This window comes from Anolis carolinensis, chromosome 6 (assembly GCF_035594765.1).
Source record: "Anolis carolinensis isolate JA03-04 chromosome 6, rAnoCar3.1.pri, whole genome shotgun sequence".
NCBI lineage: Eukaryota > Metazoa > Chordata > Lepidosauria > Squamata > Dactyloidae > Anolis > Anolis carolinensis.
Window position 1 is genome coordinate 47,771,946 of NC_085846.1, and position 12,412 is coordinate 47,784,357.

General features: G+C 39.6%; 1 protein-coding gene across 2 annotated transcripts in view; it reads right to left on the minus strand.

Annotated features, from left to right (window-relative positions):
* The window catches only part of tppp (tubulin polymerization promoting protein), a 78,190-nt gene that overhangs the window by 48,633 nt on the left and 17,145 nt on the right, over positions 1-12,412 (minus strand). For both annotated transcript variants that reach the window (XM_008112994.3, XM_003222311.3), the window contains exon 2: positions 10,164-10,478. In XM_008112994.3, the coding sequence (XP_008111201.1) occupies positions 10,164-10,478 (315 nt within the window). The remainder of the gene's footprint in view (positions 1-10,163; positions 10,479-12,412) is intronic.

Sequence of the window (12,412 nt, forward strand, 5' to 3'; positions counted from 1 at the left end):
GTATGTAAGTCATATCCTGTTTCTGCCTACACATAAGTGCTGCAAGGAAGAGATAGAAAATAAAGTGAAACTTAAGAAGGGGAGTCACTTTCCCCCTGGGGAGCAAGACAAAATTAAACAATGATATACTCATAGAAAAAAATCCAGATGTCAATAACAGAGGCCTCTCACAATATATCAAGGTCACATTCTGTTATGCAAGGTATGTATAGATCATATAAACATGGCAGGATGTTGTGTTTTAAAATAAATAGGGAACAGTTTAATAACATAAGAAAAAACATATCAACAAATGCAGCACTTGGGGCTTAATGCAAAATGGGAATGTAATTGCTACCTGTAATAAAAAATGACTTAAAATCAAGAGATCCTTGAGAGAGTGCAGCTTCCTTGATGAAAAATTAGTATTTCCAATATCTAGCAGGGTAATTTGTGTCTCTTTATTGTCAGTATAACAATAATGAAAGACAAAACAATTTCTCCCTGTGCTGGTACGGCTGTACCAGATCCTTCAACTTTATTTTCTTGCTGCAAATGTTTGCAATCATAGGACAGGCTGCCTGTCAATCATCATTAAGTTTGGTTCCGCCCCTTGTTCAGGGCTCTGGGAGGAAAGGAGCCTTTTTAAAGTCTGTCTCTCTTAAGGAAGCTAAGCGATAGGACATAGACCAGCCCGTCCCATGGAAAAGCTTCATATTTCAAGAACATCCGGGGATATAGAACATTCGGGGATATAGAACATCTGAGTAAACAGAAATTCCAGGGGAAAAGTCCCCAAAGCTCTGGCTGAGAGCTTACAGCCTCTCAGCCTCACAGCTCCTGAGGGAAACAGCCCTAAGTTTCTAAAGACTCAAAGAGAGAACAGCATCACAGATCCACGGAACCCCAGCTGAAACATCTGCAAGCCTTGGCTGGTAGGTCCACTCGATACCCAGACGCATTTGGAATCAGTAGTGGTCCCACATCAGCTAAGCCCATATTGATAGACAGCCTGTGAGAGGTTATAAGAGGGTTTTCAGTTATCCAAAGCCAATCGCCTGTCCCTTGGGGACAAGACTCAAAGGGCCAACAGTTTATTAAGGAAACCTTGAAGTATTATTTTACTCCCTGAAGATTTATTATTTGTTCATCAATAAAGACCTTGTTATTTCATTAAAGACTCAATAGGCCATCCTTCTTCAGGAAAATTCCTCAACAACCTTTCTTTAGGCACCCTGGCTTCCCGCTGGGCATAAAGTGTACATCCTATACAAAAGAAAATCAGTTATAGGCCCAGCGCATGACAGAACACTCCCCATTCCTATATATATTCCTGTATATTTCCTTTGCTTTATAGCCTTAACACCTGTTGTGAATAGTCATTGTTTCTCATGATCTTCTGGCATAAAACTGAATCTCTCAGTGCTTTATTTTGACACAAAAGACTGGCAAACATACTTACCACCAGCTAATTGTGAACCCTGGCAGAAATAAATAAGAAGCCAAGCATGTACAATTTCAGCCACCCATGGAAGACAACACCCTGGACGTGTGGGTATCTGAACTGAGGGTAGCCAATATACCTAGCCTGTTCTAAATTAATTGATACATATTTTGGTTAATTGTGAAATGGATGCAGAACACCTTATTGGCTGCAATTCTGTTGTACTACAGGCAGTCCCCGAGTTTACAAACACCAGACTTACAAATCACTCCTAGTTAAGAACGGGGGTGAGACAACAGGAAGTGAGGGAAATCAACCCCCAGAAGAGTAATTCACTCCTGAAAGAGTTGTCATGGGGAAAAGGTGTCTCTACTGAAGCTTTCTCACCAATCCCTGTTTCCACAACAAGCTACATTTTTTAAAATCCAGTGATTACAGGGACAGAAAGTGAGGTGAAGTCTTCTGAACAGGGGCAGAGATAGCAAAACAAACACCACAGGGGTATTAACCTTTACCTGTTTTTATTTACTGTATATAAAAACTTAAGAACAAACCTACAGAAGCTATGTTGTTCATAACTTGGGGACTATCTCTATCCCAATGTTTTTTATGGAATGCATGCTGCCAGTTTCTTATTCATTTATATATACTTTTGACTATTGTTGGCTTTGGGGTGTCATGGCAGGAACATCTTGTCCTGTCAACCAGGCCACTGGAACATGACCCCTCTGTTTCTTAGAGTCTGGAAGAGATCACAACAACCACACAAAGTCTTTCAATATTCCACAGAAAAATGGAATATTCCTATGTCTTAAGTAACATCGTTTTTTCGGAGGGGGGGGGGTGAGGCGCATATTTTACTCCGAAGTGCATATTTCAGCAAAGTTTACGATGTGGTTTCTAATTGTTTTGTCAAAAGATCCTTCATAATAATGCTAAACTTTGCATGTATTTTTCACTATAACCATTTGATTGCATTTGTTTATTAACAGCACTTACAATGTGCTCAGTACTTGCACATATTTAAAATCTGAACAATTACATAAACAAATACATAAATGGTGGGAAGAGGGAGCCGTCATTCTAGCCAAAATTCTATCTACACAACTATCAGGGCCAATTACCACGTCTGTGTTTATTTACTGCAGCTACTGAGTGATTCAAGTCTGCCTGACCAGAGGTAAGTGATTTACCAAAAGAGCTGTGCAACCTGTATAGTGAGGGGAAAAACTTAAAGAGCTGTTTGGAAATTTGAACTTACATTGTTTACAACAAGTGTGGAAACCCATGTGCTTCAAGAGGGAGCACAATGTATTGCAAGAATACTCCTGGGAAAACAGCCACTTTTCATTAAAAGGTAGTTAATCTTTTGATGGATTCTTTCCCTCAATTATCTAATTGGAGAGACCTATGTATATTTATAGCGTCTCTTACTGCTGATAACAATCTGGTACAAAAGCCATATTTAAAATGTAACACTTAGTAACATCACAACACACACAGATACACAAAAACAACTGTTTCTATAGAGACATCTAGCTAAATAATTGCTTGCAGAAGATCCAAGGAATGAAGTCATTCAGTCCTGCCTGTGGCCATAGCAACATGCCAGTACAAGTAGCAATATTTAGGTTCTTTAATCAAGAACTAACTTGGAATTAGCAACTTCTTGACCATATTTTAGGAGCTTCCACCATAGCTGCAGCTTTGAAAATAGCGTATGAAAAGTTACACGGGCTTTTCTCATTATTACAACCAGTCAGGCAATTTGGCTCAAGGCATTTCTGCAATATTGAAGGAAGGAATGGATAGAAGTATTTCTCCAAGTAATTACTGATCCCAATTTGCGTGGCCAAAAGGGCCTTTATTACGCTGCTACAGCACTATTATGCCACTATGGAACTCATCACATGCAGTGTTTTCCCCATCGTAGGACACTTCATCTCCATTTTAAGGATGAAGAGGAACAGCAATCAAATGCAAATCATAGTCACTATGAACAACTGTAAAATTATCACTTTGATATTTTTTCTCTTTCTCTTTTCTTTTACCCCTTTTCTTTATGTGTGCCTTTTTGTTTTCTTTTTTTAAAACACACATACAACAAAATGATAATTTTTAAAAAAGGATGAAGAGGCACAGAGCCCATCACATGATTTTTGCCTACTTCTGTCCTTTCCTTCGTCCTTGAAATGGAGATGAAGCGTGCTGAAAGGAGGGAGCTCATAACACAGGTGAGAAATCATGTTTTCTGAGCTCCTGACGTGCGACAGAACTGTCGCTAACACCAAAAACACATATGATGAGATCTGATAGATTCGATCATGTTGAAACAGTTCAGTGACGTGGAGAAATGGACGCTCCATTACCACTGCATTTTCTCTTTAGTAGTAATCTAGGCTCAAACATGTGCTCTTCCTAGCTTTTTAACATCGCACTGGTCTAATGAAGGGAAGCACACCTTTGCAAGAGGGATGGTTTCAAGTAAAGGGAATGAAGGGAAGAAAGGTAGGTAGGGGAAAGACTTATCAAGTCAAAGGGGTTTACAATTCCCCCGCTTTCCCTCCCAAATGGGGTGAGGTTTATATTAATCTTAGCTTTTGATATTGAAGTTTTCCCTGATTAAAAAAATAACATGGAGAGAGCAAGGATTCTCTGTGTGAAGGTTCTAAGGCGGGCCAGAGCGGCTGGGGGGGGGGGGGGATGAAGAGGGGAACACGTGTGATGAGAACTTGAAATGGTACAACTGGTATGATTTCCTTCGCTAGACAGATGGTCTCCCGTGTTTCTCAAGATCCATGTGATGAGGTCCTTTAATTGACATGGCAACATTTCTAGTTTAGGGATTTAGGCATTTAGAATTCTCAGCCTGGGCCTGATTAAAATAAAAAGGTCCCCAGTGAAAACACAGATCAAATCAACTTTGACTTAAGAGTGGAAGTATCCCTTAACACACTAACAAGCAGTTATTACTTGGTAATTCTTGCAACCATGCTCAAAAATAAATAGGGGAAAATGCAAGTTGCATTGTTTAATGAAGGCTATACACATTCATTTAATCAATTAGGCTACGGTGAATTCTATAACCTGTGTTAATATATGATATTAGATCAAGTTTTGTTCTCAGTCACCTGCAGCACTACTTCAGTTTTATTTTTAGCTAGAAAATGGCTGAAAATGCAAACTGAAACTGATTAGGGGTGCTGGGGGGTGGGGTCACACACCCCCAGAAGACACAGGTTCATAGTTTGGGGGTCCTCCTGGACTCTGCACTGAACCTGGAGGCCCAGGTGTCAGAAAAAGGTCTTGGCACAATTAAAACTTGTGCAGCAACTGCACTCATCCCTTAGGAAGACAGATCTGGCCACTGTGGTACATGCCTTAATTATATCCCACCTGGATCGCTGTAATGTGCTCTAAGCGAGGCTGCCTCTGAAAAGTGCTCAGGGAGTGGACAACCCCCCTGTTGAAGCAGCTCCACTGGCTGCCAGTCTGTTTCTGAGCACAATTCAAAGTGCTGGTTATGACTCTTAAAGCCCTAGACGGTTCAGGTCCAGGCTATTTGGCTGACAGCATCCACCTGTATGAAATTTCCCGAGCCGAGATCTTCAGGAGAGGCCCTTCCCTTGTTCCCACGTCCATCTCAAACTCGGTTGGTGGGAACAAGAGAGCGGGTTTTTTCACTCAGTGGCTGCCCCTCAACTTTGGAACTCTCTGCCCAGGGAAGCCAGAAAGGCCCTCTTCCAGCAGCAGTCTAAAACCTTTTTTACTCAGACAGGCATTTAAAGATGAAGGTGTTTAAGATCTAGTCAGAGGGTGCTGTGGTTTTACATGCTTTTACGGTTTTAACCTGAATTGTTTTTAATATTAATGATGTTTAATATTATTTTAATATTTGTATATTTGTATATTTTAAGTTGTATCGTAATGCTTTTAATTGTAAGCTGCTTTGTGTCTCCATATGGAGAGAAAAGGCAAGATATAAATAAACATAATAAATTAAAAATAGTAGAGTCTCGCTTATCCAACCTTCACTTATCCAACATTCTGGATTATCCAACACAGTTTGCCTCCCATCCAGATCCACAGCTGTTTATTTAGGCAGCAAGGACGGAACTTTTTACGGATTTAACTTCTGACAATGTTGTTACTGTAAGTTCATTTTATGTAATTCTACCTTTATTTGTAGTCAATTTGTTAGTAGCCAATGTTTTTGTAGTCAATGTTTTCAATACATTGCTATGTTTTGGTGCTAAATTCATAAATAAAGTAATTACTACATAACGTTACCATGTATTGAACTGCCTTTTCTGTCAATTTGTTGTAAAACATTATGTTTTTGGTGCTTAATTTGTAAAATCATAATGTAATTTGACGTTTAATAGGCTTTTCCTTAATCCCTCCTTTTTATCCAACATTTTCCCTTATCCAACGTTCTGCAGGCCCGTTTATGTTGGATAAGTGAGACTCTACTGTACATATTTTGAATTTTACAGGAAATTGTTTTGTGGGGCTAAATTTTGGACAGGAGTATTAGAAGGAAATGCTGATTGGGAGCATATGCATTTTACTCAAGAAAGAAAAGGACCAGGGTTGTTCATTTAATTGTTGAATGGTGAGTTGACACAAATCCCACTGATTGTGCAAACTCTGCAAATAGAGTTCTCTGTCCAAAACTCTAGGCAGCAGGGCTGATTCACAGTTTACTAGTCCTCCAGATTTTTATGGGTTCTTTTTTTTAAAAAGATTTCTGCTAATAGGACAATTTGTACCTTAAGGATCAGCCAGTTGTGATGAAATGATCACTGCTGCCAAGTTCACTGCCTCTTGTATTACCCCTTTCACAAGTGTAAGATATTGCCTGTGTCCCCCTTTATCAAGAGAAAAGTTGAAACAACTGCTGGATATTAATAATATTTTTAAGAAAAACAGTAAGATATACTGCATTTTCTTGTGAGGAATGGAGGGTGTATTCATGGGGAACTAATGGTGCAATATTAAAACAAGTAACCTCAATCTGTTGATCTCTACAGTCTCTTATTTTAATACTTCCTAGAGACTACATAATCCAGGCAGCTGACATCTGCCAAAAACAAACCAGAGAGGAGATGGCAACATAATCCATGTATTTACTACACGGTGATAAGTAAAACAACAAAAAGAGTGTGTGTGAGAGAGAGACAGAGACAGGAGAGGAGAGCTTTTACTGCACTACATAACTTCACACTACAGGAAGAGAAAACACATTTGAATGCTTTTGTTTTTGACAATTCCGTGCTCAGACAATACTGGAATGTCAGGGAGGAATCACATTTAATTACTTTGTATTTGCACAATAATCTGTAGCTCTCCTATGGACAAAGAAAATCTAGAATCAGCCCTCTCCCCCATCAAAAACCCTCCAATATGTTCTATTGGTCATGTTGCCTATGTGTGCCAAGTTTGGTCCAGATCAGTTGTCGGTGTGAGTCGCAGTGCTCTCTGGTAGTTGGAGCTGCCTTGACAATCTATCGCCCACAAACAAACAGGCATGCATACAAACTTTGACCTTTATTATATATATAGATATAGATATAGATATATAGATATAGAATAGTCATCAGGTTAGAAAAAATCAATTTATATCCCCATATCAAAAAAGGGGAACACTAAAGACCGTTCAAACTTTCGTACAGTGGCACTTATTTCACATGCCACTAAGATAATGCTCAAGATCCTGCAAGATAGACTCCAGCAATAAATGGAGCGAGAGTTGCCAGATGTACAAACTGGGTTTAGAAAAGGCAGAGGAACGAGAGACCAAATGGCCAATATCTGCTGGATAATGAAGGAAGGTAGGGAGTTTCAGGAAAAACATCTATTTCTGTTTTATTGACTGTTCTAAAGCCTTTGACTGTGTGGATCATAATAAATTGTGGCATGTTCTTGGTGGTATGGTGATATCAATTCACCATGTCTGTCTCCTGAGGAATCTGTATACCGACTAAGTAGCAACCGTAAGAACAGACCACGGAACAACAGACTGGTTCAAGATTGGGAAAGGAGTGAGGCAGGGCTCTATACTTTCACCCTACCTATTCAACTTGTATGCAGAACACATCATGTGACGTGCGGGGCTTGATGAATCCAAGGCTGGAGTTTAAATTACTGGAAGAAACATAAAAAACCTTAGATACCCAGATACCACTTTGATGGCTGAAAGCGAGGAGGAGCTGAGGAGCTTTCTAACCAAGGTGAAAGAAGAAAGTGCAAAAGCTGGGTTGCAGTTAAACATAAAAGAAAACAAGATTATGCAACCAGACTGATTGAAAACTGGCAAATAGAGGGAGTAAACATGGAAGCAATGACAGACTTTATATTTCTAGGTGCTAAGATTACTGCAGATGCAGACTGCAGCCAGGAAATCAGAAGACGTTTACTTCTTGAGAGGAGAGCAATGACCAATCTTGATAAAATAGTGAAGAGCAGACACATCACACTGGCAACGAAAGTCCGCATAGTTAAAGCAATGGTATACCCCGTATACCATGGATGCAAGAGCTGGACCATAAGGAAGGCTGAGCGAAGGAAGATAGACGCTTTTGAACTCTTGTGTTGGAGGAATATTTTGAGAGTGCCTTGGACCGCGAGAAGATCAAACCAGTCCATACTCCAGGAAATAAAGTCCGACTGTTCACTGGAGGGAAGGTATTAGAGGCAAAGATGAAGTACTTTGGTCACATAATGAGAAGACAGGAAAGTTTGGAGAAAATAATGATGCTGGAAAAAAATAGAAGGAAAAAAGAAGAGAGGCCAACCAAGGGCAAGATGGATAGATAGTATCCTTGAACTGGCTTGACCCTGAAGGAGCTGGGGGTGGCGATGGCTGACAGGGAGCTCTGGTGTGAGCTGGTCCATAAGATCAAGAATAGCAGAAGTGACTGAACGAATAAACAACAACAATAGATATAGATCTGTCATAGTTTACTGATGGTTCTTTAGCAAAAAGAATAGCATAGACATATTACTAGTCAATTAATTCATTATAAACATTTTGCAATCTGAAGTTTCTAAGTGCTTTTCAAAAACAGATCAATGCAGAAACCATTAGAGTTGCCTAACCTAAGCTGCTGTTGTTCATGTAACAGAAAATATGTATTCATTACTTCTATAAATTGATTTTGGCATGACATTTGAGGTCATTCTGGCAGTGTTTGTAAAATGTTTGTAAAAGCATTAAAACTGCAACAAAAGGAATACGATACCTCTTTTAATCTAATGAGCCACTCCAAAAAAGTAGTGGGTAATGTGTCACTTTGAAAATACAAATGATCACACAATATTAAAAAATGTGCCTCTCAATTGTGACCTTGACAGCAAACCTAACTGTATCATTCTTCCACAGCAAATAGTATCTGCAATATTTATGTGCAGAAATTTTTAAAAATATTTTATTGGCCGTTATTGTTGTATTATAAACTTCTTGGAGATTTCATTACCTCAACTGGCATAATCTAAATAAATAAGTGCACTTAAAGCAGTGCACATAATTACTCCGCCCAACCTTAACCACACAACAACCATGAGATGTAATTCAGACTGTGTGCACGACCATCAACAAAAGAGGAAGGAAGAAAAAGCTTAGTTCAAGACGAACAATTGATTTTTCATGACTCAATGGGGATTTGAATCTGTTTTTCCCAAATCCCAGTCCTGAACCAGCAAATAACACCCTCTCACTTATTGCCAGGTTAAGTGTGCATAGAGGATTACAACCTCATTATCGAAATGGATGCTTTCAATTGATTAGGAGCATGTGTTTATAGTTCGTAATATAATATTTGTAACAATTTCAGCTGGCAAACACTTTTTAAATTTCTATTCTTTCCTTACCCCTTATATGTTTCAATTGAATTTCTGCTCTACTCATGTAGGTTCCCAAGCCATTCAGAACTCTGGAATTATCTTTTTCTCATAATCTCTCAAACAGCTAAAATAAAAGACACATGGAGCCTGAAAATATAGGGGGAGGAATTAGGAAGAAAAACTCCTTAGATCAGTCAAGGTCCTCAACAAAGGCTGCATACAGACTTGTCTAGGCCAGGTACTACCCTTTCCCACTTCCACATGTCTTGAGCTAGCTGCCCCAAATGAAAGCTAGAGCATCACTTGGTAACCCATGTGGGGCTGAGGCTAGCTGCTTTGAGGGCTTCCCTCATCTTTCTGTTAACTGTATGTCTCCCTTCCTCCTCCCCCTCTTTTCTGAACTCTACTACCCAATTGCCTGCTTTCTGTAGTCCGGACTTTGTAAGAAAACTCAGACATTTTAAAAATACCCCTAGATAGAACCCCCCCCTCCCCCCAAAAAAGATATCTCCAGGAAAAGAAAGGTGCATAGCAATCCTAATATGCATAAATGCACCAGTTTAGCAATAGAAGTGGTGCAGGTGACCCATCTAAATATTAGAAGGAAGTGTTGAAGAATATGAGTTGACATCTGAATTACAGACACGGAAAAGGCAAATAAACTGTCATGTGTAGAAAATGTGTTTCTTCCTATTATGTATTTCTTCTTAACCTGACATAACTGTACTTCAACCTTTGAGGACATACACAACCTAAGAATTTGAGTAACAAATTTTCAATGAAATGTAGAAAAATGAAATAATGTGGCCAGCAATCACATACTCATCTTATGAATTCTCACAAAGAAACTTTCAGCAATGAGGAGAATGCAAAGTAAGAGTGAAATAAACATTACTTGATTTTGCTGAAGACAATGTCAACATCTGTCAGGGTCACATTCTTGCCGTCGATCACGTGGCAGTCCTTGCACAACTTAGACCAGTTTTTCCCATGCATCTCTTTTCCTGTAGCCCTTGTGTCTCCATGGATGGCAAATTTCCGGAAAGCCTCTTCAAGAGCACTTAGCTCAGCCCCACTGACTCCTTCATGAGAACTGTTCGAATCACAGGATAACCTTTTGGCTGATTTTTCTTTTGCAGAGTCTGCAGGAGACTTTGGAGGTGTTCTGTTCATTTGCTTAGAAGACTTACTCGCATTGTCAGCCATTGTGCTGAAAGGAAAAATTGAGATGAAGTAGTTGAAACTTTGTAGGCCTCTGCTTGTGTTTAAAAATAATATTCAGACTGTATTTATAAATATACTAATTACAAAAATGCAACATTTCTTTTTGTTAAGCGGTGGCTAGAATTGAGCATTGCTCTTTCCCACACAGATGTTCAACATCATGCAATGACTTGGCATAAATGGATAAGGCTTGGCCTACATCTGTAAATGGAATGAGGAAATGGAGGTGACTATACCAACCCAGACTTCAGATGAAGAACAGAGTACAGGTTGATTCTCCCATACCAGAAAATCCAGAATACCCTAAAAACTAAAACTTTTGCCACCAGTCACCTTTAGAGAGAGGGAGCTAGTCACACATCTAGTGTTCACTGAATTGTAGCTCACTAAGTTCTGGTGGAAGGAAAAGAGGAAGGGGAAGCAGAGAGAACTCTGTTTACATAAGGCTCTTGTAAAAAGCAGATGTCATACATGCTTCTTGTGCTCACCTTCTGCCTGCATGCAGTGGGGCGAACAACCTGGAAATGGCTGTGAGGGCAAGCATGAAGCAACTCTACTAGCCAGCCCAGAAAGAATGAAAAAGACTCATGGGGAAAGAGCCTCATTCCCCCATCAGAGCTCCACGAGGGACAACTCAATGGGCATGACACTTTCCATTATTAACTACATATATGAAAATACAAATGTTACAAAATCAATTTTTTCCAAAATCTGAAAAACATCTGGTCCCAAGAATTTCAGTTAGATTCAACCTGTACTTGCCTCCATGATATGAGCTCCCTATCAAAAAGAAAATTAGCATATTTAGTATGTATTGCAGCAGCCTCATGCATACTAAAGGGGGAAAACAACAGATTGAGAGAGGGCGGTATCACCCGCAGAAGTAAGAATTGACACTTACTGAAGCTGCCAAAGCAGCCATCCAAAACTGCAAGATCTGTTTAAACCCATAAACAAAATGGAGTTATTCATGTACACATCTACACCACCCAAGATTACCCACTGTGAGCTTCTGGTAAACAAATCAACAAATAGTCCTAACCTATAAAATGATTTCTTGTCAATCTTTCCATGTGTAAACTACATTGCCAAATATTTGTGCCAAATATGATGAATAAAGAAATGGTCATGGTAAAGCTTCCATATTTGGATGGTCACAGACAATTCTCACTCAACAAGGGTCACAAAGCAAGTGGCTGTTGATAATAGGCATAATACTTTCTTATAGCCATGAAAATCATGCCTTAGTTAGAACAGATGTGAACATTTACAGCAAATCTTATATTCATACACCTAGAATTTAAAAAAGGGAAACGCTAAAGAATGCTCAAACTTCCGTACAGTGGCACTTATTTCCCATGCCAGTAAGGTAATGCTCAAGATCCTACAAGGCAGACTCCAGCAATACATGGAGCGAGAGTTGCCAGATGTCCAAGCAGGGTTTAGAAAAGGCAGAGGAACCAGAGACCAAATTGCCAATATCCACTGGATAATGGAGGAAGCCAGGGAGTTCCAGAAAAACATCTACTTCTGCTTTATTGACTATTCCAAAGCCTTTGATTGTGTGGATCATAATAAACTGTGGCATGTTCTTGGTGGTATGGGGATACCAAGTCACCTTGTATGTCTCCTGAGAAATCTGTATAAAGACTAAGTCACCTTGTATGTCTCCTGAGAATCTGTATAAAGACTAAGTAGCCACAGTAAGAACAGACCACGGAACAACAGACTGGCAGGGCTGCATACTTTCACCCTCCCTATTCAACTTGTACGCAGAACACATCATACGACATGCGGGGCTTGAGGAATCCAAGGCCAGAGTTAAAATTGGTGGAAGAAACATTAACAACCTTAGATATGCAGATGATATCACTCTGATGGGCGAAAGAGAGGAAGAGCTGAGGAGCTTTCACCAAGGTG